This window comes from Westerdykella ornata (genome assembly GCF_010094085.1).
Source record: "Westerdykella ornata strain CBS 379.55 unplaced genomic scaffold EI97scaffold_11, whole genome shotgun sequence".
Taxonomy (NCBI): Eukaryota; Fungi; Ascomycota; class Dothideomycetes; order Pleosporales; family Sporormiaceae; genus Westerdykella; species Westerdykella ornata.
In genome coordinates, this window is record NW_022986861.1 from 420,644 (window position 1) to 445,258 (window position 24,615).

Here is a 24,615-nt window from a genome sequence, read left to right on the forward strand (position 1 = left end):
GGGCGGCGAATATGGGACAGGAAAAGAGGTGGTGAGTGCGAGAGGGAATGGTGGAAGAGTCGTCGAGGGTCGCGGGGCCCTGGGAGTAGCGTGGATATAACCAGTCTGTCAGACGCTGGGTATGTTCTGGGCGGCCGGAGAGCCGGGCGAAGGCTGACTGCGGTCAAGGAAAAGGAAGAGTGGCGTAGAGATTTCGCTTCAGAGTTTGTCAAGGCTTGAGGCTTTGTTGGAAGCAAAGGAGAAGGAAAAGTGTCCGGGTGAAGTGAGAGGGGTGGCGGGCGAGCAAGCAGGATTGTAGTGGGATACAAGAGAACAGGACAAGGTTGAGGGTGAGGGTGAGGGTGAGGGTGAGCAGATCAGCCCAGGGCGGGGTTACGTCATGGGCAGGAAGGTACACAGTACACAGCAATGGAAAACCCTGGAAAAGAGGAAATCGCGGTGAGAATTCTGGAAATGGTCTACTGTGTAATACGGTGCGGTCCGTCACGCATCCATCAGAGAAGGGCTTTGCGCTTTGTTTGCTCCTCGGTTGCAAAGTCGCGATACTCCTTGTAGATAGTAACATTGTATTCACCGCGCGTGCGCCTCGCACAGCCTCCTCGGTGCCCTGGCTACGACGGCGGACCCCGCCGCCTGAGTCCCTCACCGGTGCGCCTCACCACGATGCGAAAATGTGTCCTCGGGAGAAGATGCGACCTGTTCTTTGTATGCTCGAGGCCACCTCTCCTCCTCCATCGCAACTTGTCATGAGCAACAACACCTTGTCACACTGACAACCTCGAGCAATCGCTCTTGAGGTAATACACGTCATAGAAATCTACCTACCTCTGTTCTACAAAATGCAACAACATGACTGTGTCGAGTATACTTTTACAGTCATCATTGTGATTGTTCTTCCTGAGAAAGGACCTGGCTCGAAGCGGGTTTGTCGTACGTGGGGATCCTTGTTCAACGTGTCCAACATCCAGACACAACCTTCGACTACGAATGACACAGAGATGAATCTTCATCACCGCTCCGTGTACTCACCAAGATATCGAGCAGCGGCCAATTTCTAGTCTCAGCCCCAGATGAATAAGTCGAGATAAGTGTCGCCTAAAACAAGATGCTGTAGGTAGGCCAGCCTCGGTCTGAGTGACCACAGCCGCGGACGACCATCTTCCTGCTCTGCCATACACTATCTATCTATTGTAGGGCACCAATCAAGGAGGACCACAGATGATCCCATCATAGCTATAATCGTGCCCTGTCTTTTCCTGGCCTCTAGCTAAGGACTCTCCTCCGGACCTTGTCCTCTCTTCACTTGATGTCAGAGCCCTCTACCCTAGGTCCCATGCGAACCGAACACCGGTCGAGTTCTCCAATCCCCTTCGGCCGGGTATGCCATCCAAGCTATCGACTCTTTGCAAGTCCTCCACCACCGGACGTTCGCGGCGCAACCAGCCGAGACGCCTCCTACAACCTTCCCACAGACGGATCCAGACCCTCGTAAACGTCCTTCGCCGTTCGGGTCTCCGGACCGTCCAGATCAACAGTCCGGAACAAACGTACGTACCACCAGCTACTGCAACAATGGCCGCGGCGAAGGATCCTTTTTGACCGGGAGCATCCCACTTGAACAGGTCCAACGCAAACAGTGCCTTGCAAGACGAGGAGTTAGCTGAGTTTAAGATGTAGCGCGTCGTTGTACGGTGGTACTTACTGCGACGAAACTTAGCGGTAGGTAGAAGATGGTGACGACGGTGAAGACGAGGATATAGTGGTTCAGTTGGGATGACTTGGTCGCTTCCCGAACGGACGTCGCATTGAAAAGCTGTGGATAGTTTAGTTGAGCCTCCTGAAGACGTTTATAGGATGAGATAGAGTAAAATGGAGTAGAATTCTCGTCACCCGACTTACCCCGTCTCGTAGACTGCTCATCTCTTCTCGCTTCTTGGCGATGCGACTGAGCAGTCCATTGGCAAGACTTTGCTGATGCGACATGACGCTTTCCCAGTTCCGCCGCGAGACTTCAGCTGCCTCCTGGTCATGGTCATGTAGGTAACCATCGGGCCCATATTGCCATTCAAACTCCCCCGCAAGATTCTTCAGCTCCTCTACGCTTTCTTGAATCCAGTCGTGGGCAACACGAAGCAACTGCAGCACCGTAAAATAAAACTCCGACAGGGCAAACCCTGAACCAGCATCGTCAAACATCATGGTAAGTCGTTCTCCGTGAGAGAGAATGTCCGTGAGCTATAATAAAAGCGGTCGTTAGAGTACGCCTCGCGTGTCGGGGCTAACGCAGCAGCCAGTCCAAGGAATTTAGAGGATGTAAGGAAACTCACGTCAAATCTAGAAGCGTTGTCGATTCCATCCAGGAACTCGCTCCACTCGGTAGCCCAGGTGCCACACGAGCAATGGATACGAAACGCAAAAGCCGCCATGCCTGTGCCTCGTCGTAAAGGCCGGATCTTTGCTGCTTTCCAGTTCAGAGCATCTTGTTTTGTGCTCCAGCTCGTACCGCGAACGCTATCCGTGAGATTAATCAGCTTAAAGATGGCCAAGTCCATGTGGGTTGTTGTAATGAGCGCCGTCGACAAACGCGCCTCCGAAATGTCCATCGTACCTCCAGTCCCCGGGATAGGAAGCTCGCCTCTCACTCTGTCCAACCGCAAGAGCGAACTATAATCCGTCGCCTCCTTCATCCCCCTTGCGTTGATCGTAAGGAAGCGCATATGGTAATCAAACTTACCGTCGTTCGCAAAAATCCACGCGTGCCCCTTTGGGGCCAAGGACCATAGCCTTTACGAAACGATCGAGAAGAGAATAACATGGGCGAGAGAGCTGGCTATACTCGATAGCCTGCGAGTTAACAATTCCAAGCTGCCCAGGGTCCAGTTCCAGTCCACAGCGAATGAACCTGAGTTCCGGAGGAGCTTAGCGCACACTTCTGTAGCTAGGTGGATAAACTCGCACCATTCTTTGCCAAATCTCTGTTCTTCCCAGGGAGGATCGAGCCTGGCGCCCTCGGCCGTGACAAACTTCACACTGTTAGTGAAGACCCTCATTTTAATCGAGAAATAGTACATAGATGAACCGAACTCTCACAATATGTTCGACCAATTTCGGTCGTCGGCAAAGACGCTTGAAGTCTACATAGCCCTGTGAATCATACCCAAGCTCCCACAGCGTCACGGAATTGAAGGCGAGACTCCTATCTCCGTGAGGGAGATCCCAGGCAAACGCGTGTTGGTGACCAGGTGATGGATCAAGGGATTCTTCGCTCCCTACGGCTACCGACCAGTTGGGTGGTAGGCCTCTGCCGCGTCGCCGAACATAGTATTCTCCGGTAAGTTGTTGGACTTTGATATTTGGAGGCGCCTTTGAAGGTACCTCCCTAAGTTGGAGATCAACGACCGCTTCCTCGTCGTATGCATCATCGCTAGGCCTTGGTGTGTCGACCCTTACGGCGGGAGTTGTTACTCGAGGCACTTCAACGCCTAGATGGCGGGCTATTGCGACCAGGGCTGCTCGAATCTCGTCCACATTGGTCGCCAAATCGGGTGTCTGTGGCTGGATTGGTTCGGGAGTTAGATCATGGTTCTCCGCCATGTCTTCCTCTGCGAGGTTGATAACAATGCTGTTCCCAGTCGAGCCTGATGCTGCAGCAGGGGCGCCAACATCGCTAATGGCCATATTGGAAATGTCAGTTTGGCTTGAGGAGTGCTGAGGGTTCCGATTATGAAAGGAGTTGAAGAGATATTTTATAGAATTGCTGTGCTGGCGGAGACCGTGTGAGCTGAATACCCCGTCCCTGGGTAAATGAAATACGGCTCTCAGCGGCGCTCCGCCAATCAATCACAGAAGGGTCTGTTTCGTTCGACAACGTGACGGTAACCCCAGTATGCCCGCATTGCATTGCGCTGGCAGCGAGCTACAAACAGAGACAACCGCAGTCGCTCATTGTATACCTAGAAGGCGAGTGAGGTACCGGAGCGACGGATTGGAACCGTGGGAGGACACCGGATAATACAGGATGATCGGGCGATCAGCTACCTAGATAGCTACTTCCTTAACACATGCCGTAAACAGATTTCACTTGTACGAGGAAAAGCCGGTGCAGTGTAGTGTGCATGCCGTAGTGCTAGTGAGAACGATAGATAGGCGGATGAGCCGGGGCGCGCGAGGCTGGCTAGTCACCGTGACTCTTATCGTACTTTGGTGGTAGCCATAGTCGAGCATTTTCGTAAATACCGTACAAGGAGCGTCAAGCTCGAAACCACGCCCCTCTCTTGCAATCCCAGTTGTTTTCCCTAGATGTGGTGAGCGAGGTATACCAGATATGGCGCTCTAGGCGCCAGACACCAAACCAGTCCATACTATACATGTCTTGAGAAACCCAATCAAACCTACCGTATCGTACATTACGCCTTCTCAAGCCCATCATGATATCTCATCTCCGCCCGCCGTATCAGCTCCTCATATACCGTCCACGCCAGGGCAGAGCTCATAGCCTTCCTCGCAATCCTGATCCCCAGCCCATCGAAGAGGCACATGACCCCTTCCTCTCTTAGCATCGTCTTCGCCGCCTGCACCATATTCACATACTTGGCCGGCATAAGCTGCAACCTCGTCTTAATCGCATCGAACGGATTCGTAATCGTCGTCCCCAACCCGGCCGCCGCAACCCCAGATACAAAATTGATTCCCGCCGAAGTGCTCGAGCTGAGCATAACGGCGGCCCCAGACTTCTCTTCAATTGTCGTCGCCAGCCTCGACAGCCGCTTCTTCGACTGTTCATAGAACAGCACGTAGAGTCCCGCATACGGCGCATCCCTCGCGGCTGTGGCGCCGAACCCGGCGAAGAACCCGCGCAGCCCCTCCGTCTGCAGAATATCCCTCGACGCGGAGAATAAGCTGCGATACGCGTAGAGATTGCTCTCGTACCGCACCTTGATCACCGTAATCGGCATCATGAGGAATCCGGCCCATGTCCTGGCCGCCGCACCCGTCGCCAAATTCGCCCAATTGCTCAGCTTCGGCAGCGTACTCGAATGCCCATCACCTCTACCTCCTTCTCGCGCAATCAGCGTCGCCTGGGCGACCTTCTGCCGCAGCGCATTCAAGCTCGAGAAGTATATCGCAGACCCGCATCCTGTTCGTATTGTGCTAGGTAATGTCCCTCTCCAGAATTGGCGGATTGGTGAAGGGCCAGAGGCGATTGATTTTATGGTTGCGAGGAGCGTGTTGGAGTGGGACTGTTGGACGCGGGTTTTGAGGAGGTCGGCGGGTTGGAGGAGGACGGCGGAGAGGATGCCGGAGCTTAGGCCTGCGAAGAAATGGACTGCGAGAATTGTTAGAATCAATTTGGCGATGAGATACCTCTCTATTGAACAATCCGTTTCGGGGTATGTTAAGAGTGGTTTGAAGGTAGGCGGTGCTCTTACAATACGACGACGACCGACCCTTGGAGCCATCCGACATGGCCGTCCCGTCCCGTCACTGTCGGATCTTGACCTTTACACCTTTACAATATTTGTAGAGAAGGGACACTCCGCATCGTGTGCTGAGCCCTGGGTGCCAGATCTTATAATTGGAAGAGAGTTGTTGTAGGGTAGTGTCAGCGAGCTTTAGCTTGCCCACCCGGAATAGTTCAGGAACGTCAATGAATCATGACGTTTTCTTCCGAACCGACGGTGCCCGGTCCTGGGGTACGCCGAATAGGCCGGGTCCACCCGAGCGGGTCACGTGCTTGGGGACTTTCACCCGTGTGGAAAGTGATGTCCTCCGTTTGTAGAATATTGGATTTTGACTTCGGTTCATAAACGCAAGTCAAGGTATAGGGGCTTTGTGAAGTATACATCTGGAACTATCTGCGCTGCTCTAGCTCAAGAACTTCGCTTGAAGCTCAGAAGCCCAGGAAGCTTGAAGTCGGTTGCCAGATTCATCCTGTTACTCCTATCCCAACTCCAGGGCATGTGTCCAACTACTGAGAGTTTCCAGGGCGTTAATAAGGTCAGCGGCGAGCAGAGCCAAATCAACGTTGCTGCCGCAATCCTTCAATGATTCGACCTAGCTGCCGCTTTACCTCCTCGCACGTCAGCCTCATCTCCTCGTCTGCATGTATCATATTGCCAATCAGACTCTGGACCTCCATACCCACCCTGTCCGCAAAGTTTGGTGGAAACACCCCTTGACGCAGTCGCCTCAAAGTCTCCGCTCTCTCCATCTTGGTCGAGAACCCCTGCAGCATCTCAAATGCCATGATCCCTAAGGCGAAGACATCCAGCTTCTCGCTGACCTTGGTGTCACCTCCCTCGGGCCGATAGAACTGCGTCCCAACCGCTTTAACAAACTGGTCGTTGGCAAAACATCCTTCGCCTAGCGCCGCGACAAGTCCAAAATCTCCTATCCGCGGCGTCACGTAAAGGCATTCTCGAGAGGGGCAGGAGCTGCAAGTGGACGCGTCTATAGATCCAGAGGGACTGATCTTGGTGGAGCTGGACAGGGCTAGGAAAACATTTGCGGGCTTCAGATCCCTGTGTACGACGCCTTGCGCGTGCAGGTATTCTACCCCCGAGATGATGCTGGCAAGCAGCTCCAGACTGATGCAGGTGTGGAAGCAATGGTGGACTTGGTCAGCCGGTGCTGGAGACTGCTCGCATGACAAGTATTCGGCGAGATTTGTATCGTACAGGCTCATCTGAACATTGAGCGTCAGGACCGGTCCTGTAGTGCGTCCAACGAGTGGTCGGCCCGGCAAGTTGCTGTCTGACATCAAGCTTTCCGAAACATCGCTGCTTGGATGGGGATATTGTGGTTTGTGATTCCTTTCAATGACCTCAATCTCATCGTCGTCCTCGATTGTGCTGAGTCGAGATCGCATGGACGAGATTGTCTGGATAGTAGCTTGGCTCGACGATCGCTGCCTCTGAGTTGGTGGCATCTTGAGGTTACCATTGTCCGGAGGTTGTTCTGCACGGGCGCCTGTGTCCCCATCGGTATACTCAAACACAATCCCCGGACTGGCGTCCATCTGGAGGTTATCCAACGAGTGTTCAAATGTGAGGCTTTGAACACCAGCCTGTAGGTTGCTCACCTCATGGTCGGAGCCAGATCCATGTTCCAGTAACAGATTGTTGCGTATCCTTTCAGGTGCCGCTGGCAGGTCCCCTGGTTGAGTGGTAAACTCCAGCCAGCAATTGTGGTAGCGTACGATATTACCGTGGTCAAGCTTCGCAAGCGCTCGAACCTCTTCGAGCATTTGCTCTATCTCGTGAGGACCATTCTCGCGGATTCGCCGAAGTCTCTCGGGGCTGACCATAATCCTCTTGACAGCGTAGAAGGAATTATCGAGCTTGTGTTTGACTTTGAACACCGTTCCGTAGCCCCCCTTCCCCACGACCTGTAGCTCGAGGAACTCGCGCACATACCGATCTGTGTGTAGACCCGGAAGTGAATTCAGGTGCCGATCGACCGTGGAGGGAAAATTAGCAAAGGGATTCATCGCGGTCATCCCAAGTGATGAGGAACCCCTTGCCAGAGCACGAGTCGATCCGCCATTACGAGCCGTGAGTGAGGCGATGTGGCTTCGAGTTGCCGTCCCTAAGACGTCCTGTATGGCAGCGCGCTGGGAGCGCATCGAATCGCTGGTATAGTTATCTTCGTTCTGACCAGCCAGTTGGCGGGAGAGAGCCTGATACGTCGTTCGGGCTATCTCTCGCACTTCCGGATCGTCCGCATTCTTCCCCAGCTGCTCCGCCGTTTCTCGCAAAACTCTCTCCTCCAGCAACGAATGTAGAAGTAGGTCGCGAACATAGCTGGCATTTCTGCTTAATGCAGGCTGGGATGAGAGGGGCGTTGCTCGCCCCGATCTCGAGGCAATGGCATTGTTCGCATTCCGTCTTGAGGACAAGCGTACTGTTTCCTTGGCTACTGGAACGCTGTGATTCTTGCTTGATTCATGGTCCTCCTCGGACGACTCGTCGCTTGAAGAACTATCACCCGGTTTACGAAACATAGACATATTCCAGACAGGCAGAAAAAGAGTGAAGACCAACGCGCGAACGGACTTATGACCTAAAACGCTTACAAGCTTTGACTTTTGTCAATTCCGAGCGGAAAAAGAATAGAAAGAGCGGAGGTTGTGGTGTGCAAGTCTGGGTTGTGTTTCGTATGTGAACGTCGAAGTACTTGTTGAGAGTCTAAAAGCGGGAACGACGCGGGCGGGCTTAACCGTCTTCATCACACGAAGCTTCCCCCAGCCGTGACCATAAACACAGGAAGGATCGAACATCATCGAAGGAAACCGAATCGCGAAACGTGGCTCTTCAATGGAGAGAAGAGAAAAAGTGCTGCCTCGAGGTGAAAGGGCGCAAAGCCTAGCTCCGAGTACCGGTCGCACGGTTCACCTTACCGCCAAGCTGCTTGCACGTGACGTCGCGAATTCACTCTGGGCACTCGTGGATCCCCACTTCACTCGCGACCATGACCATCGCGTCAGCGCAATGAAGCCAAGCCAACCATTCCCTCAAATATGATGCAGATTAGGAGGGTGAGAGACACCTTCTTCAATCCCGGCCCAACCTTCTTCGACTTCACAATATGCCTCGGAAACTCCCATGGGCGACCGGTGGAGGCAACACCAAAACCCATGTGAAATCGGCACCTGTAAAAAGAGCACGAATAGACCCAGATTCAGATGATGATTTCTTCTCGGGAACAGTTCTTGAGTCCTCTAGAAAGGGCAAGCGGGGCATAGGTGAGCGAGAGCCAAGTGCTCCTCCAGCGACAATCCAGTCTTAAGATATTGTCAACTGACACCCCTCAGGATCACCTACATCCCATAATGAGTTTGATGAACTTCCAGTTACTCCCACAACACCATCTCGTAAGAGTCTTGGGAAGCAAAGAGCCGAACGTGTACCATCAAGCTCACCTCCAGCTGCAGTGTCCGACCTGCCACCACCTAAGATAGAGTAAGTCTTGCCACTGTTTCATGATTCTGCCCACTTCACGGTGTAGGTCTGCATGGGACTTACTGATTCCACATCAGATACATGCGGGAAGGCGTGAACAGATTTGAACTTAGAGATGATGAGTGGATGATGGTCGAGGACGAACTCCTTCAAACGGCGAAGCGGTTCACCCAGCACCTGCATCTGGCCGAATATGAGCGCTTGAAGGAGCGTATACAGACCAAGAAAGAGGTAGTTCGACCGGTAGTCCCAAGCGCAAAGCCCTCAGACGAACGAAAGTTTCAGATGCGGGCCGAGAATCAGGCTAAGGCGCAGATGAAGGCATTGAAAGACATACAAGATGATAAACATCTCTTGAAGCCATCATCGTCCAGGCTTGGCCCTACCCCTGGATTGACGGGATCCGGCAGCTCCAGTAAAAGACGCTCGTCAGAAACGTCAGACAGCGAAGACCTGGACGCACCCATAAGGCCTGCTCCGCCTTCACGGGCTACGAGTTCAACGCCCTTCGCTAAGCCTGCGCTTCCTGCTGCATCACTATCTGCAGCCACCAGATCGTCGCGTCCGAGCACTTCGGAACCTCCGGGAAAGGTGACTGATCGTTCCTCATTCCCTGGGAGTCGTGAGCCCTCATCCTCAATACGGTCCTCATTTTCTGCCAAACTTGCTACCCAAACCTCTCTCCGCTCCTCGCCGCCCACCAGGTCCGTGACCCGAACTTCAGGACCCTCACAAACGACACGAACACGACCATCAGCCCGGCTGGCACGATCTTTTAATATCTTTGACGATGACGACGATTTCTTGAAACCTTCTCCACTTCCAAAGGAGCATGCCGAACGGCTTGCGAAGAGGAAGGCCGAGAAAGAGAAAGAGGAGGAGGCGAAGAGGAAGAAGACCATTGCACTCAATGATATCCCGACGTTTTTGTTCTGATACCAGCTTGTTTTCCCAGGTTGGATTCCATGCTAGGATTGGAGACTATTGTGTAACCTATGCCTTAGTAGGCTTGGTGACGGCCTATGACTCGATGATACCAGATGCACAGCGCCAAAGGCTCGGTATTTGGACTTGATATACATAATAATACATTTCACACATTTCATCCATGCATAAGATCTTACAGGCAATTACCGCCCCACCTAACTCGATGATACCCACTTCGGATTCTCCCATTTCCCACATCTTCTCAACAAATCGGCTACTGTGACTGCCACCTCATCCTTCTCAACCAACTTCTTCTCACCCAGCCGCCTGCACTGAACTTCCACCTTCCCACCTGCTTCCGACTTCCACGTCTTCCCCAATACCACAATCACTGGATACCCAATCAAATCCGCATCCTTCAATTTCCACCCCAGATTCTTGTCCGCCCGATCATCCAGCACGACGTCGAGCCCCGCACCCTTAAAGCTATCGTACACCTCTTCACCATCCTTCGACTCTATACCCGAGCCCGGTATAACCACGACTTCGTACGGCGCTATACCCGGCGGCCAGTTCAGCCCCCTCTCGTCATAGGTCATAGCCGCCACCGCGCTGATGAGCCGCGAGACGCCGATTCCATGGCATCCCATATGTACGGGAACCTTTTCCGTATTGTTCGGCGTAGCGACAACAGCGTTCAGGGGCTCGCTGTAGCGCGTACCGAGATGGAAGGTATGCCCTACTTCGATACCAGGGACCTGTGACAGGTGCCCGTTTTCGCACTTGGGACAGGCGTCGCCGGGTTCGATGGCGAGGATGTCGCGGGTTGCTGGGGAGTGGGTGGCTTCGGGGATGTGATTTTGGAGGCGGATGTCGTAGATGTCGATGGTTGAGGTCGTGTTTTCTAGCAATTTGCGAAGGGTGTCGGGCTCAAGGCCGGTGGCGAGGTCGATGTTGAGGTTCTCGGCTGCCTTTCTGAGGGCGTGAGGGTTCAGGAGATGGTCCCAGTGTATGCTGTCGTAGGAATCTTTGGGTTGATCTACTCCCACGTGTATGCTAATCCGCGTCTTGTGGTCTGCACTGATTGCTGTAAAGACCATGACGTCTGTAAATGGTCGTGCTTCAGTCTTATGTTCCGCCAGCTCTTCATTAGCGACGTACTCGCATTGGTCACAAATCCAGATTTTATCTTCGCCGCTGGGGTGGACGAAGTGGTACTCGTGGCTGAGTTTTCCGCCCATGTTGCCAGAGTCCGCTTCCGCTACGATGAACGGGATGCCGAGTTCGCGAAACAGGTTGTTGTAAGCTGTTCTTACTGCTTTGTATGTCTCGAGGGCCGTCTCATGGGTATAATCGAAGGTGTACAAGTCCTTCATCATGAACTCCTTTGCTCGCAACAGGCCATTGCGAGGTCGACGTTCATCCCGGTACTTGCGCCCTATCTGATACAGCCGTATCGGTAAGTCCTTGTAGGACTTCAGAGAAGCTGCTACCAGTGTCGTGATCTCCTCTTCATGAGTAGGAGATAACAAAAAGCCAGATTTTCGGCGGTCCTTGATCCGGAGGAGTTCGGAATTGGTAGAATAACGGCCGCTTTTCTTCCACAGAGCTTCGGTCGTTATTGATGAGAGGGAGGTCTTTGCTGCGCCAATGGAGTCCATGTGCTTGTCTATTAGGGTCTCCAGTTTGTTTTGGACGCGGAGGCCTAAAGGGAGCATGTGGAAGATTCCTGATTGGACCTGCACGTGATCAGGAAGGAGATACGAGAGTGCATGTCGAGCAAAGATACTTGACTTAGATATCCCGCGCGAGCCAGAAGACTGGCGGAATCATCTTTCTGCAGTCCTCCTTTTTGATTGGGCGCATTATGATCTTTTGGCTCGGTTTGTAGCAGCCCAGTGGGCGTCCAGAACTTGGATAACCGTTGCCTTGGATGCTGCCGATCGTCTCAATTATCCATTCAGTAAGCATCATGACCTTCTGGTGACTTACCTCAGAAACCCTTGAATATGCCCTTAGCTGCGAGGGTCGTGAATGTGTTCGACATCGCCATATCCGCGCCGCCATTGGCGCTACCATCCAGATCTCCCACAACAGAAAACAACCAGGCAGAATATAAAATGAGAGATTGAATCAAGAGTGACCGGAAATCATAGTAAGAGAAGACAGTGAAATCATAACTGTTGTTGGGACTTCAATCTGATGTCCCAAAGGAGCAAAGCTTTAGACGTCTTGGCACTCGGAAATAAATATTTCGAGCAACCTCATCCCGACAATGTAAACCAGCCCATCACCACAATTGCGTGAGTATTCCGCGTCCAGGATGGCTCCAATTGACATTGACTGATTATCATCCTGCCAAAGCATGCCGCCACGAATACGTCTCTGTCCCCGCGCCCTGCGCGTCCGGAAATCCCAACCTCCGACCCCCATCACCCGCAGTTATGCCTCCCTAGCAACTGCAACCACCCCCGCCCCTCCGATAAATCAAACAAACCAATTTGTTCCCCAGATTCAACGGTACCCTCCGACGCAACCACCCTCGCACAAGCCGCCAGAGACCCGCAAAACGCAATTACATCGGCAGTACCAATCGCTCCTCCGCTCCTCTCCCCTAATCCTCCTCTTCCAACACAACAACATCCTAGCGGTAGAATGGATGAGCATACGGCGCGAACTCACGGCTGCGCTGAGGAAAGTAGACGCCGAGTTGGCGCAGAACGGACAGCCCAGTCTCGCGGACAACATTAGGCTCCAGGTCATTCAGACGGGCATCTTCGCTTCCGCGCTGCGCGTCGTTGAATTCTTCGACCCTGTCAAGGGTACTATTGCGGAGCAGGCGGAGAAGGAAGAGGAGCGCTTCACACACGGTGTATCGCGGCGCGCGCACGAGATCGCATCGAACAGGAAGTTGAAATCGGGACTGGAGCCACTACTCTCTGGACCATTGGCCGTGGTATCCTTCCCGACTGTGTCCCCTCAGCATCTGAAAGCCGTGCTGTCCATTCTCTCTCCGTCTCCCGAATTCCCAGCTCCAAAGCGGAAAGTGAACCCCGACTACCACAGCCTGGAGGTCCAGGGCGGATTGCAAAAGCTCATGCTTTTGGGTGCGCGGGTTGAAGGCAAGGTGTTTGATATGGAGGGCACGAAATGGGTTGGCAGTATCGAGGGCGGCATTGACGGGCTCCGCGCACAATTGGTGCATATGCTGCAAGGCATTGGAGGCAGCCTTGCCAGTGCACTGGAAGGCGCAAGCCGGAGTCTCTATTTCACCGTGGAGAGCAGGAGAATGGACATGGAGGACAAGGAGAAGGGCGACAAGAAGGGGGAATAAACCGAGATATCTACGGGTTGGCTGTACAGATACTGAGGGATTATGTATGTCTACTTGTACATTGCATTGGTGTCTTGGAAGCCATCTTTGGAATATAACGAGCTTTCGCATCAGTCCCCCGTCTTCTGCGTACTGTTCACAGTTTCGGGGCGCTTTCCATTTTCTGCAGCTCTTCTCGTAGCACTCGTCTCATTTCTGCGGCTAGGCTTGCGCCTTCTTCGTCGTCTAAGTCGTCTCTCTGGCCCCGGCCGAACATCGTCCAGCTCTTGTTCTTGATCTGAGGCATTGTTTCCGGTCGGGGTATGATGTGGAAGTGTACGTGAGGCACCACCTGTGCTGCTCTTGCTCCTAGAGGTTCATGAGAATGGAAATTCATGAAGGTATAGAAAGACGGGCTAGATTGACAACACCATTGCAGAAGAGGGGGAGAAATGATAGGAGTGATAGGCGTGCAGTTTACCGGTTATGACGAACAGGGTAGCAAGGAAAGATTAAACGTACCATTATTTTGCACGATATTATAATCCGTCGAGCCGCTGACTCTACTCACGACTCTCGCAAGGACAGGTAACCAAAAGCCTATTCACAATTCCAGATTAGCCTGTACCTTATCGTCAAACACTAACACCAACACCTCAGAAATATAAACGAGAAGGAAAGAGCAAAACTAACCCATCTCCCTCCCCTCCTCACCCCTCATATCCTCCACCTTAACCCTATGATTCCTCGTAGCAACAAGCACATGCCCCCGCGTCATGGGCAAGATATCCAGAAAAGCAATCACATCTTGACTCGCCAGGATGATGAAACTGCTTGGAGTGGTCTTTTCATGGTTTGATGCCGCGTCACTCGGCACGCAATCTATCAACGACTCTACTCTTGAAGAACTTGAGGAAGTAGACGCTCGAGATCTAGATTGGAAGGATGGTGAAGGGAAGGCGGAGGCGATATTGCAGAAGGGGCACGAGTCTGGGGGATAGTGGAGGTCCAGTTCGGAGGGCATTGTTCTCTTTCTTTCTTTCAAATCTTGGAGAGTCCTCGTTTCACGTCCCTTGGTTTGCGTTGCAATGCTGTGCAGGTAGGTTTTGAGAAAGGTATGGGGAAGTTGATATGGATTTGGGGTAACAACAGATGCGGTTAGGGCGATTGCACTGGGGAATCACGAGCCGAGGTCCAGATCTGGCGCGTTTCCAAGGTTGAGATGGGCGCGTCTCCGAGCAATACGTGCACTATCAAACATGCGTGGACATAGAAGCGATTCTCCACTGTGCAGAGAGTAGAGTGAGCCGAAACAGAGGAAGACGAACACAGCAATACTGACGTGGCCGTGGCTTAGCAGAACGTCTGCCAAACAGTGCAACACACAGGAATATGGTTGATCTATTCTCAACTTGTTGCAGAGCGCATCTACATCATCCCAAACCGCTCCTACGCCCGTCAAGCCTCCCTGAACCAAATAGACGCCGCTCGCCTTGGAATCATGCTAAACATCCTTCCGCAACAGGACCAGGTTTTCTCAAAGTGTTATTGCACAAGAACAACGCTCTACTCATAAGCGCTCAAATCCAATGGCACACTACTTCCCCTCCCTGCCCTATACCTCTTCGGACCTCCGGTAAATTCTCTTGGTCTGGGGAGTTGCGATTCGTCCTGGAACCTCCACCGAAGATCATGGATGGGGACAATCCTGCTTTTCCCTCCAGTGCTGGGGGCAAGGCCAGGGCTCGTCGGTCCGCTCTTCGAGCCTCCATTCGTCAAAGTGTAGGCGCTGGGATCTAACATCGAGCGTATTGGTGGTTGGGACTGTGTGCGGGCCGGTGCCGGAGCAGGAGGCGCAGACGGAGGAGGTGGTGGAGCGCCAGGTGGAAGGCTCGGTGCTGAGGGCGGCGGTGATGCCGGGGGAGGAGGGGGAGGCGCCGAAGGCGTTGAGCGGCCAAAGGCGTTTCGGGCGGCTTGTTCGGCAATGGACGGGGTGAGGGCATTGGGGGCTTTTGGAGGCGGTGGCGCTGGTGCTGCCGGTGGTTTTGGTGGGCCATTCGAGTATCGGTATGGGTCGTACTCCCCGTCATCCTGTTGTGCTTTGGCCGGTGGTGGGGGTGGCGGAGGAGCTGGCGAGCGGCCTGGGGGTGGTCGAGGAGCAGCAGATGGCGGAGGAGGTGGCGGAGCTGACGGTATTGAAGCGGGAGGAGGCGGAGGTGGTGCTGTGGAGGTTGGAGGGGGAGGAGGAGGTGCTGAAGGTACGGAACCGGGCACAGGAGGGGGCCGAGCCGGAGATGATGGCGCAATTCCAGAGACCTTTCGAGAAGACGGTGGAGGAATGGGAGGTTTCTTCCCTATTGGCGGTGGTGGTTTTGGCTTTGAGCTTATCTCTGGTGCTGACTTCGTCGAGAGCATCGACGAGGGTCGGAGGTTTGCTTGCAAGGCGGAAATGGCAGGGTTAGGCGGACGAACACCAGGAACTGGAGGTGTTGGGGGAGCTGCTCCAGGTGGCTTTGGCGCTGCCCCTCGTGGCGGTTTCGGTGAAGCGTTCCGTGAAGTCTCCGGATCCGAGAGGTATGGTGAGTTGCTGTCCGCGCCCGTGTTCACTCCGCCAGACTTGCGCAGCTTAGGCATTCCGCCTGCGAATAGCCCTCCTAGTTGTGGTGCTCCACCCAACGCCGTACCCGAGTCTCCCGTATCGCTATTGCTCCTCGCTCTTCCAGGCACAGGCGGAGCGAGACCTGTGGGAGGTGCTGGTGCCTTTCCCATGCCAGGTATGGGGACGGGCGGAGCGCCTCCTATCGGTGGGCCACTTGGTCCGTCTGACACCTTTCCTATCTGCGGAGCGGAACGATCATTGATCTGTGTGACCTTCTTTAACCTTGTCCCCTTGTTGATATCTGACAGTAGAGCACCCTGAGGGGTGTTAGCCTGGGTTCGACCATGATAGACAGGGCTGTTCTTCGGTGGGATTGACTCCAAGGGCTTAACATACTCTCCCTGCTCCTCCCGGCGGCTTTCCTCCTGGTGCTTTTCCCATCATCGGCGGCGGAGGAGGAGGACCCCCAGCGCCTCTGCCCATAGGCGGCATGGGCGGCGGTGGAGGCGGGCCAGGCATGGTGTTGAAGGTTATTGCAGGCTCGGAATCAGTGGGGTTTTTCCTCTCGATTCTGTCAAGGAATGACCAGGCTCTTATAAGATACTTCGCTGCCTGACAGGTGCTCTGGCCGCGGGAGTGCAAGGCGAAGGAATGGTGGAGTACGAGCTGCTGCCGCTGCGTCAACCAAGTCGGCGCATCTTGGCGTTCACAGCCCACTGACGAGTGAGCGACCCTTCTCGTCACGACCAGGGCGGCAGCACCTCCTCCACACGATCCGCTCGGCGGCCCTCCAGAGACGATGAAGCCCGCAATACGGCCTCTGCGGGCGCCTTCACGGCCCATTTGCCAATTCTGCGATCATCTCCTCCAACAGCCAGCATACCGCCGAGCTTTTCTCACGACATCCAGTCTCAAGATCCCCTCAATACGGCGACCATTGACGCGGCAGCATGGCGCATTCGCGGCGACACCTGCCAGGGGATTTTCAGCTGTCCATAAAGTTCAAGAGGTGGAACCAGAGATTGAGAGACCGGAGTCGAGCGATCTCAGTCTGGCCGCAAGGCTGAAGCGTGTAGAGGATCACATCGACGCCATCCACAACACACCTCGAGTGCAGGATGAAGCAATCATCCTGCTTGCCTTGTCCGAGCTCGAAACCATTGCCAGAATGGCCATCGCCGCCCGCGCAGGCCAACCACGCGGCGCAAAGCTGAACCTCCGCCAGAGCTCGGCAGCCTCCGTACTGTCCATCGCCGCTGAGGACACTGAAGAACAACAAGCAGCCGTCCCTCCGAAACCGTCCAGTGTCAAGCCCTCCAACAAGAAGAAAGCCGGAGCATCCAAGAGTGATGGCCTCCCCTCTCCAGCCTACCTCTCCGAACTCGCCCTCGACCTCATAAGAGACGAAAAGGTCTTCCTCTCCCGAACCGTCCTCTCCAAATACGTCGACCTCCAACGCCTGCTCGGCGCCCCCCGCCAAATCCCAGAAGCCCTCTACCTCTACGCCAACAAACCCATCCCCATCGCCGGCTCCAAACCCCCGCAATTCAAAAAGCAATCCCCAAAAAGCTACAAGGCCGCCGTCCCCAAGGAGACCGCCGAAAAGGCCCTCGACGCCGCCATCGACGCAAAAGACATGGTCCTCGCCCTCACGGTCGTGGACCACACGTACTGCGCCCCGGCGTGGAAAACGTACAAATGGCTCACAAAGTTCGCGCCGCCGGCGGCGATCGCCTCCACGCTGCCATTCCTGGCGTACTTCATCGCGTCGGAATGGTCCATCTACTCTGGCTACGTGAGCCCGACGCTCTTCAAGTGGTACTCGTTCGCGGGCTTCATGGTCTACTTTGGCGGCACGGGCACGCTCGGCTACGTCGCCTTGACGACGTGGAATGACCATTTTGAGCGCGTGGTTTGGCAGCCGGGGACGCCGCTGTTGCAGCGGTGGATGAGGGAGGATGAGCGCGGCGCGTTGGATAAGATTGCTTGTGCGTGGGGGTTCAAGGAGACGTGGAAGTGGGGGGATGAGGAGGGCGAGGATTGGGAGGGGTTGAGGCAGTGGTGCTTTTTGAGGAAGATGTGGTTGGATAAGCCGGATTTGATGCCTGGTATGAATCCGCCCATGGTGGATTAGGGGCGTGGTTGGGTGAGAAGGGATTGGAAGAGCGGGTTTTGTCTGATGTTGGGAGTGGTTGCTATCTATTGCAAAGAGAGCGTGCTGAGTCTTGTAGCACATGTGATATATATCATTTTCTATGGGATATGTACGCATTACCCCAGTTCCAGGCCTCTCTTCCGTTCATCTTCGAACAATCGTATTTCACGTTCGCTCGTGCACGCAAAATGCCACCCATGTCACTTCATGAATCGCACAGGTGGCAAGTACTCTTGGTCGTATCAGTACACCAATGCACTCCATAGCATTATACTCAACCTCCCTGACAAGCAGTCCCAAACACTAATCTACTAAACCGTCTGATATTACTCGGCAGACCCCAAACACTACCGAAATAGGCCTATGACTAGCTAATCATCGAATCCCTCAATGGACGGAACAGTGTAGGAGTGTCTTGAGGAGACTGTTATATGATTGGCAGATGGTCATGGACTCATTCTCGACAATTCTCGGCATGGCTCATCTATCTTCCCACAACCCCAGTCGCATTTCTCAATTGATTCTCCGCACTCCAAACTTCATCATTTCCTTGTCCACCACGCTACAATGTCGCTGTACCCGTCCTGACCCCGGCCTGACTACTCTCCACCAACGGATTCTCCACCAAAGTCCACGCATTCCCGCAAATACAATGTTTCCCAATCCCCGCCAGCCACCCGACATGCTGCGCACTGTACCCGCGACGCCCAACCAGCACATCCTCCATATACGCCGCACACCTCGTACACCTCCTCAGGCTATCCTTCGGCGCAACCTTCTTCTCCTCGGCTCCATTCGCCGCACTCCCAGACGCTCCAGCTCCACTTCCAGCTCCACCGGCCGCCGCACCACCACCACCACCACCACTCCCATCGCTCCTGCCCCGCCTCGACGTCGATAACAGCAAATCCTGATGGAACTTGGCCGAAAAGCCCCGAATAACCACCTTCTGGCACACATCGACCACATGCTTCGCGTGCCACTCCCTCCCCCACGCGCTGTCCTGAAAGCCCAACCACCGCGTATCCGCAAAATACGCCGTCGTCATGTCGAACTTGTCCGCCAAACACCCATTCGGCTGCTCGTCATTCCACAGGTAATCCGTGACGAGGCGTTTTGCCGCCGGGAAGAGCACGTCGGGGAGTCGCCCGGACAGCAAGTCCCTCTCGATGGCGTTGCGCGCCGAGTCGGGTGTGTTGGATGAGCGGTAGCATTGGCGAGTCGCGGCTGTGGCTTCGTTGATGACGCTGTCGAAGATGCGCCAGTCGAACGGGAGATCGCTCAACGCCTCCTGGAGCGGCAGATAGATATCCTTGATTTCTATTCCGGCCGACGAGTTGGCGATGCGTAAGGAAGACTGAAGAACCCAGTTGTATGCATGTGTACAATGTTTCATCATGGTGCGGGGGAAGGAGGAGAGGAGGAGGAGTACGGCGGGGTTGCTTTTCTCGATGAATTTTGCTTCTAGGGTGGAGCGGTCCAGGGAGTCCGGGGGAGATTTTCGAAAGTCGAGTCCGAATTCGACGAGGGCGTCGAGCACATAACACATGAAGCTACCGAACCAGCGGATGAGGCCGACGAGGTGGGGGACGAGTTCGGGGCGGAGCATATTCTTATCTTGCGATGCGAGGCGAGTGATTGTAGTGAGAATCTGAGTTACATATTTGATGTTCAGAACGATCCAGGCTATCTTGCTGTTGAAGGTGCGGTCAATGGTGTCCCGGAAGCCAAGGATGTGAGCCGCAGACAAGACTTTGACAAAGTGAGGGGAGCGTCCCAACAGCACCAAAGCTTGGTTGTTACCGGGCTCCTCGGAGCTACAGTCAAGGTTCAGATGAACGGCTTGAGAGATCAGCTGTATGAACGTGTCCTTCCGTCGTTCGGTCAGTGGACCCAAGACGGCGAAGAGGTCATCGTTGGAGAAGTATTGATTTGCTGCCGAAGCGAATTGTAGAGCAATTGCTGCAAGAGCGGCAGAGTGCTTTTCGTCTTCTTCATCTGAAGATAAGGATCCATATGCGTATTCGGCTAACCGGAGCTTGATGTTTCCGTCCTGTTGCATGCAAGCTGCGATGCAGTGGTTTGGAGACAGCGCCACATGGATTGACGATTCACCAGTGGGAAACGTGAAACCCGCCTGGGAAAGTGAGGTTACGGTATCCGTACTGTAATTTGGCAGTAAGACATCCATAGTGGATCTCTTCCGGAGTTCAATGGTGCCATCAGCATAGCAGTAGGCGAGGGTCATACTATACCAGAGTGGGGAGAATGATATAACTGTGTTATGAAGGGCAGTATCTGGTAATCTTTTGAGTTTGAAGACTTCTACGGCTGGCACATCGCTGACGTTCTTTTTCTTTGATGTGACGATGTCCCAGATCGGGTCGACTGGGTTTTCCAGGGAGCGGTGGACCTCCCATCTGACCAGAATACTGTAAGGAGCGGGAGAGGGCTGCGTCTGATCCAAGGACAGAGTATTTGGGGCTGTGGAGAAGATGGCCTGAATGGTAGGTACCGTACCGTCGCCCTGGTCGGGCGATGTAGGAAGAAAATGCAAATGCGTAAGCTGAGCTGGAATCCGGAGCTTATACGAGGGCCCTCCGTGGTTGCTGTCACCCACAATTGGTACGCTCACTGGAAGACACTGCTCCTGCGTGGCCAATTTACTGACTAACAGTTCGGGCTTTTCGACACTCCTGCTGGGTTGTCCAGACTTTGATGGAGACACGTTCCAATTCACTTCAATGCGGTAAAGATGAAGTCGCCCAGTGATGTCGTATGCTGCGAGTAGAAGCGTGTTGTCTGGAACATCAGTCAGGTCCGGTGAGTGTACAGAGTGCAGATCTTACCTCCATTTGACGCAAATGCGGCATGGCTGAATGCGTCTCTTACGGATAACACTACCATCGTCTGATGGGAGACTTCATGCCACGACGAATCAGCTTGTTGATACCGCAACCGCAGGTCGCCGAACCTCCTCAGATATATCAAGGAAGCTTTGGTTTCGAGAGGGTGGTGAGCATCATTGAACACATGACTAGCGGTTTTAAAAGACCAGGACCCATTCTCCCTTGAAGCCGACCAGACAATCTGGTTCTATATGACATGAGTCGGATACACTCAAGACGGGGCACTTTGACACGCACCTTCTTCTCATATGGAATTATGGAAAGCCAATGCATCCCAACCACTACATCCAGCTCCGACTCGGATTGGGTTGTTTCAACTCGCGTCGGCACCATGCGTCCTAAAACCATCTGGCAGGTAAAGAGAAAGACGCGGCCAGCCGTGTCCACGACCACCAAGTCGTTCCCCAGGCGGCTCCATGATAGGTGCACAAACTGGAAGGTGCCCGTCTCATTGTTGAAATCGAGTTGAGTCTCATTCCCCAAACTCCACGCCCTGGTCAAAGGATCTCGTAAGAAGACTCTGAGGTAGACTGCATATCCGTCAGGGGAGATAGATGCCACACATCCGGTGTTGGACCAGGCAATCTTTCTGCTCAGGATTAGCACCATATACGACGATAAATCTCCATTGTGGTGCCCAAGCATCCCTCTTTGTGTTCGAATGTCGATTGGGCCGACTTACTGGCAGCACCCGATTGTCCTGAGGTCATCCAGCCTGCGTGCAAGTCCTTTGGCTGCAGGGACAGGCATGGTGGGCAAGGTTACCTGCTCGGAGTCCCCAAAGAGGTCGTCCACATCCATTGTGTAGGCCGAATCGTCCATGGCCGAAGGGAATGAGGAGATCAAGTATTATAGATCGATGTGTTCGACGCACACGTGAAGGACTTGGAAATAGATGTTGCCCCAGGGTAGCTTGAACCGGGAGAGGTTAAGGTAGGTTGAACGAGGAGACCGGTGACAGCCGGCGGCTAGAATAAGTAGCGAGTGGCATAGATTCGGAATAGTCGTGAATGTTGCCGGGCAGACATAGCTCTTTTATAGTTAGCTGTACCTGTGAAGGTGAAGGTTGGGTGCGATCAAAGATCGTTGTTTGTTTGAAGCAGCAGTGAGCACAGCGAATGATGTTCATACCCCAGGCGGCAAGCGAGGAGCTGCAGCAGGGGTACCATGTCACCACAGTACCATTGAGGATACCGCAGTCGGTATGTATGCTATCTAGCAGGAGGGATGGCGTGAAGAATGTTCAATTGAACTGCGATTGCATTGCCCATATATGAGTTGAGTGACCGATCGATTAGCTAACTGCCAGCCATAGAGACGGCCATACGCAAAGCCGTGAACCTGAGAGTTAAGCAACCTAACTCCATGAATTAATTATCCAATAGCACCGAGTTTCATATGAGGCAGAGGAGCATAAATCCAATCTTGATTATATATTCCTGATTTTGTTTCTGTTAAGAGAGTTCCTGGCTATTCCCCAAAATACGGATATTGTTCATCGCATTCAGGTTTCTCTGGAGCCTCCTCTCTTCCTCCTGCCCCCACGTCCAAAAGGCCCACAGAGCCCCACACTTCCTCTCCCCACTCCCCGCTTCTACAAGTAGTATGGTGACTCACAGAGGACCTTTGACGTCGCCATATCCTCAAAGAAAATGAGAACAATCAACTTTCCTACGTGTTCACAAAATTTTGTTTTGTATTTGCATATATCAATTGTTAAAGCAAAATAATTTTCATCTCAAATACCCAAAGCTGAATGGCGCAGCGGAAGCGCGCCGGGCTCATAACCCGGAGGACAACGGATCGAAACCGTTTTCAGCTAATCTTTTTTTCTTTTTACTTTTTGCCCTTTTTTCTGCCCTTCCGCACACGTTGAAGGGTTATGGAATACAGCGCTATGCCCTGCATTTACTGGACAGCTCATCAAACTTGCACCGTTGCTCCTCATCGAGCCGCTCTCCTTTTCTGGCATTGTTGTACGACTGAATTGGTTCCCCGTCCATAATGGCGCAATGTATGTACATGGAAATCGATCAGGGCTCTCCTTCAGTCTCCTCAGCCGCTCCCGAGCCAAAAATACTCAAACATCCCCTCTCCTTGAATCTGGGTCTCACACCTCCACACCCGACCATCTCTCTCCTCTCCCCAACGCCTATCTCCTGGTGCCCACTCGCCGCAATCGCTATGCTGCCCGTCCGATGCACAAGCGTACCAGCCAGCGACCCCATGCCCGTCTCCAATACCTCGACCGGCCTCACCTCGCCCTCCTGAAAATGCGCATTCTCCCAGATACGCATCCTGCCATCTGTCCCCCCAGCCCAGACTTCTAGGCCTCCCTCGCCACGACCCCAAACATCGAATCCCATCTTCTGATTACTGAAGGCCTGTCGACCCACGCAATACCCGAGACAGTAGGAGAAATTGCGCACATCGTAGATGAACAAGTGATCGCTCATGCGTTCTGCGATATACAGATATTTACCGCAGGGACTCCACTTCAGCTGCGTAACGCCCGCACCAGGCCTCGGTCCCTCCGCTCTAGGGTCTCCCCATCTCAGTTGACCAGAGGAGGTCGACGTCGGCAAGACGAGATGCGTGATCTGCTCTCCGCTTCCCTCGGCGTCGTGCAGACCTACTGCCCGCGCTCGCGTGCCTGCTGCGAGCATGCCTGATGTAGGTTCTATGGCTAAGCTGGTGACGACGCCTTTGTAGCCTGCAGCGCCGTTTAGACGGAGTGCGTTGTGCGCTTGGGGGGACGTGCGGATGGTGAGAACGGGTTCATAGGTATGTGTCGTGTCGAAGACGGAGATTGTGTCTTTGTGGCCGGCTAGGAAGTGTGTGCCACTGTTGTTGAAGATGAGACTCGAGGGCGCGAGGACCTCTTCGCGGAGGTGGTTGACCAGTCTGTAGTTTGCGATTGGGGTAGAGATGTCGATTGGCGTGGGAGTTGTACTAGGTGCATTGCCAGGATTCGATTTATTGGAGACGTCCCAGAGCGCATTGTGCAGCTTTATGTACGAGTTTGGTCTGCTAACCAGGACGAGGGTGGTGCTGGGATCTTCGAGGGAGAAGGAGGGGTGCGCGGCAAACGCCCAGATGGGATCAAGTGATGAGAAGGAGGCATAGGGAGTGAGGGGGCGGGGTTCCCGAGTGGAGAGGATGTCGGCGTCTATAACGTAGGCGGAGAAGGTGCGCGAGTAGGAGGTGGTGAAGATTGTGGTTCCATCTGGCGATCTGGAAGCGGTTAGACTGTATCGGAAGAGAAAAAGAAGGATACTCACAGTTGTACTTCTTGAATGCTGCTCACATGCCGGACGGCTTCATCCAATGTCGAAGTTGTCTCCGGGGAGCTCTCCCTATTGTCTGAGCTGGAACTGCTGGCTTCGAGGGTGCTCGGTAGTTCCGCCGAGGACGGCTCTGTCTGTGCGGAACCATTCAACTCCTCTACTTCCATCAATCTCACCAAAATACTACCTCCGCCGTCCCCGCGCTCGACATTCTGCCTTCCCCCATCCGACTGTAGCTCCTGACCCTCCGACTCGATGCTGGTACTGGCAAGCAGCTTCAACGAAACGCCCATCCCCTCTCAGCACCAAGGTATAACCAATTCCAGAAGGTAACAATCCAGGAATCTGCCCTCCAGCTTCTCACATCGTGTCTCGGTAGTCTTCATCTCTCTCGACTCAACTGAAGCTCAAGTTCCAGCTCCGACCAGTCCCATGTCCGTCACTAGCGCGATCTCCCCCCACCCT

The 24,615-nt window shown here is 53.8% G+C and overlaps 13 protein-coding genes and 1 non-coding gene across 14 annotated transcripts; 4 read left to right on the forward strand and 10 right to left on the reverse strand.

Moving 5' to 3' along the window:
- Positions 1 to 3: 3 nt before the first annotated feature.
- EI97DRAFT_51142 (uncharacterized protein) lies at positions 4 to 702 on the reverse strand. Its single transcript, XM_033802870.1, has one exon. The coding sequence runs from the start codon at positions 563 to 565 to the stop codon at positions 209 to 211; it is 357 nt and encodes a 118-aa protein (XP_033653714.1). The 5' UTR covers positions 566 to 702; the 3' UTR covers positions 4 to 208.
- A 617-nt stretch (positions 703 to 1,319) lies between these two features.
- EI97DRAFT_458668 (uncharacterized protein) lies at positions 1,320 to 2,717 on the reverse strand (the record flags this gene model as incomplete). The annotated part of the gene is made up of 4 exons (XM_033800929.1): positions 1,320 to 1,640; positions 1,703 to 1,813; positions 1,900 to 2,235; positions 2,328 to 2,717. The coding sequence occupies 4 exons, from the start codon at positions 2,715 to 2,717 to the stop codon at positions 1,320 to 1,322; spliced, it is 1,158 nt and encodes a 385-aa protein (XP_033653715.1).
- On the reverse strand, positions 2,627 to 3,877 carry EI97DRAFT_51304 (uncharacterized protein). Its single transcript, XM_033802871.1, has 3 exons — positions 3,091 to 3,877; positions 2,959 to 3,023; positions 2,627 to 2,902 (listed from the first exon to the last, which is right to left on the reverse strand). Exons 1-3 carry the CDS (start codon positions 3,676 to 3,678, stop codon positions 2,731 to 2,733), a joined length of 825 nt encoding a protein of 274 aa, XP_033653716.1. The 5' UTR covers positions 3,679 to 3,877; the 3' UTR covers positions 2,627 to 2,730.
- A 517-nt stretch (positions 3,878 to 4,394) lies between these two features.
- Positions 4,395 to 5,619, reverse strand: EI97DRAFT_433583 (mitochondrial carrier). Its single transcript, XM_033798421.1, has 2 exons — positions 5,430 to 5,619; positions 4,395 to 5,326 (listed from the first exon to the last, which is right to left on the reverse strand). Exons 1-2 carry the CDS (start codon positions 5,464 to 5,466, stop codon positions 4,407 to 4,409), a joined length of 957 nt encoding a protein of 318 aa, XP_033653717.1. The 5' UTR covers positions 5,467 to 5,619; the 3' UTR covers positions 4,395 to 4,406.
- A 158-nt stretch (positions 5,620 to 5,777) lies between these two features.
- EI97DRAFT_433584 (kinase-like protein) lies at positions 5,778 to 8,351 on the reverse strand. The gene has a single exon (XM_033798422.1). The coding sequence runs from the start codon at positions 8,006 to 8,008 to the stop codon at positions 6,020 to 6,022; it is 1,989 nt and encodes a 662-aa protein (XP_033653718.1). The 5' UTR covers positions 8,009 to 8,351; the 3' UTR covers positions 5,778 to 6,019.
- A 117-nt stretch (positions 8,352 to 8,468) lies between these two features.
- Positions 8,469 to 10,074, forward strand: EI97DRAFT_467409 (uncharacterized protein). Its single transcript, XM_033801601.1, has 3 exons — positions 8,469 to 8,743; positions 8,813 to 8,960; positions 9,038 to 10,074. The coding sequence occupies exons 1-3, from the start codon at positions 8,587 to 8,589 to the stop codon at positions 9,894 to 9,896; spliced, it is 1,164 nt and encodes a 387-aa protein (XP_033653719.1). The 5' UTR covers positions 8,469 to 8,586; the 3' UTR covers positions 9,897 to 10,074.
- Positions 10,075 to 10,102: 28 nt separating this feature from the next.
- On the reverse strand, positions 10,103 to 12,121 carry EI97DRAFT_419026 (prolyl-tRNA synthetase; the record flags this gene model as incomplete). Its single annotated transcript, XM_033796979.1, has 3 exons — positions 11,880 to 12,121; positions 11,677 to 11,823; positions 10,103 to 11,626 (listed from the first exon to the last, which is right to left on the reverse strand). Exons 1-3 carry the CDS (start codon positions 11,964 to 11,966, stop codon positions 10,103 to 10,105), a joined length of 1,758 nt encoding a protein of 585 aa, XP_033653720.1. The 5' UTR covers positions 11,967 to 12,121.
- Positions 12,122 to 12,157: 36 nt separating this feature from the next.
- EI97DRAFT_467411 (uncharacterized protein) lies at positions 12,158 to 13,493 on the forward strand. The gene is made up of 2 exons (XM_033801602.1): positions 12,158 to 12,190; positions 12,252 to 13,493. Exon 2 carries the CDS (start codon positions 12,253 to 12,255, stop codon positions 13,219 to 13,221), a length of 969 nt encoding a protein of 322 aa, XP_033653721.1. The 5' UTR covers positions 12,158 to 12,190; position 12,252; the 3' UTR covers positions 13,222 to 13,493.
- Positions 13,214 to 14,329, reverse strand: EI97DRAFT_433588 (HIT-like protein). The gene is made up of 3 exons (XM_033798423.1): positions 13,894 to 14,329; positions 13,723 to 13,800; positions 13,214 to 13,569 (listed from the first exon to the last, which is right to left on the reverse strand). Exons 1-3 carry the CDS (start codon positions 14,222 to 14,224, stop codon positions 13,358 to 13,360), a joined length of 621 nt encoding a protein of 206 aa, XP_033653722.1. The 5' UTR covers positions 14,225 to 14,329; the 3' UTR covers positions 13,214 to 13,357.
- A 254-nt stretch (positions 14,330 to 14,583) lies between these two features.
- EI97DRAFT_467412 (uncharacterized protein) lies at positions 14,584 to 16,310 on the reverse strand. Its single transcript, XM_033801603.1, has 2 exons — positions 16,164 to 16,310; positions 14,584 to 16,116 (listed from the first exon to the last, which is right to left on the reverse strand). The coding sequence occupies exons 1-2, from the start codon at positions 16,191 to 16,193 to the stop codon at positions 14,767 to 14,769; spliced, it is 1,380 nt and encodes a 459-aa protein (XP_033653723.1). The 5' UTR covers positions 16,194 to 16,310; the 3' UTR covers positions 14,584 to 14,766.
- Positions 16,311 to 16,554: 244 nt separating this feature from the next.
- EI97DRAFT_419034 (uncharacterized protein) lies at positions 16,555 to 17,933 on the forward strand (the record flags this gene model as incomplete). The annotated part of the gene is made up of 2 exons (XM_033796980.1): positions 16,555 to 17,084; positions 17,127 to 17,933. The coding sequence occupies exons 1-2, from the start codon at positions 16,599 to 16,601 to the stop codon at positions 17,931 to 17,933; spliced, it is 1,293 nt and encodes a 430-aa protein (XP_033653724.1). The 5' UTR covers positions 16,555 to 16,598.
- A 349-nt stretch (positions 17,934 to 18,282) lies between these two features.
- On the reverse strand, positions 18,283 to 21,949 carry EI97DRAFT_433591 (uncharacterized protein). Its single transcript, XM_033798424.1, has 3 exons — positions 21,101 to 21,949; positions 20,804 to 21,050; positions 18,283 to 20,756 (listed from the first exon to the last, which is right to left on the reverse strand). The coding sequence occupies exons 1-3, from the start codon at positions 21,470 to 21,472 to the stop codon at positions 18,517 to 18,519; spliced, it is 2,859 nt and encodes a 952-aa protein (XP_033653725.1). The 5' UTR covers positions 21,473 to 21,949; the 3' UTR covers positions 18,283 to 18,516.
- Positions 21,950 to 22,613: 664 nt separating this feature from the next.
- On the forward strand, positions 22,614 to 22,685 carry EI97DRAFT_t59. The gene has a single exon. It is a non-coding gene; the product is annotated as a tRNA-Met (tRNA).
- A 25-nt stretch (positions 22,686 to 22,710) lies between these two features.
- On the reverse strand, positions 22,711 to 24,580 carry EI97DRAFT_433592 (WD40 repeat-like protein). The gene is made up of 2 exons (XM_033798425.1): positions 24,145 to 24,580; positions 22,711 to 24,097 (listed from the first exon to the last, which is right to left on the reverse strand). Exons 1-2 carry the CDS (start codon positions 24,315 to 24,317, stop codon positions 22,897 to 22,899), a joined length of 1,374 nt encoding a protein of 457 aa, XP_033653726.1. The 5' UTR covers positions 24,318 to 24,580; the 3' UTR covers positions 22,711 to 22,896.
- Positions 24,581 to 24,615: the final 35 nt, after the last annotated feature.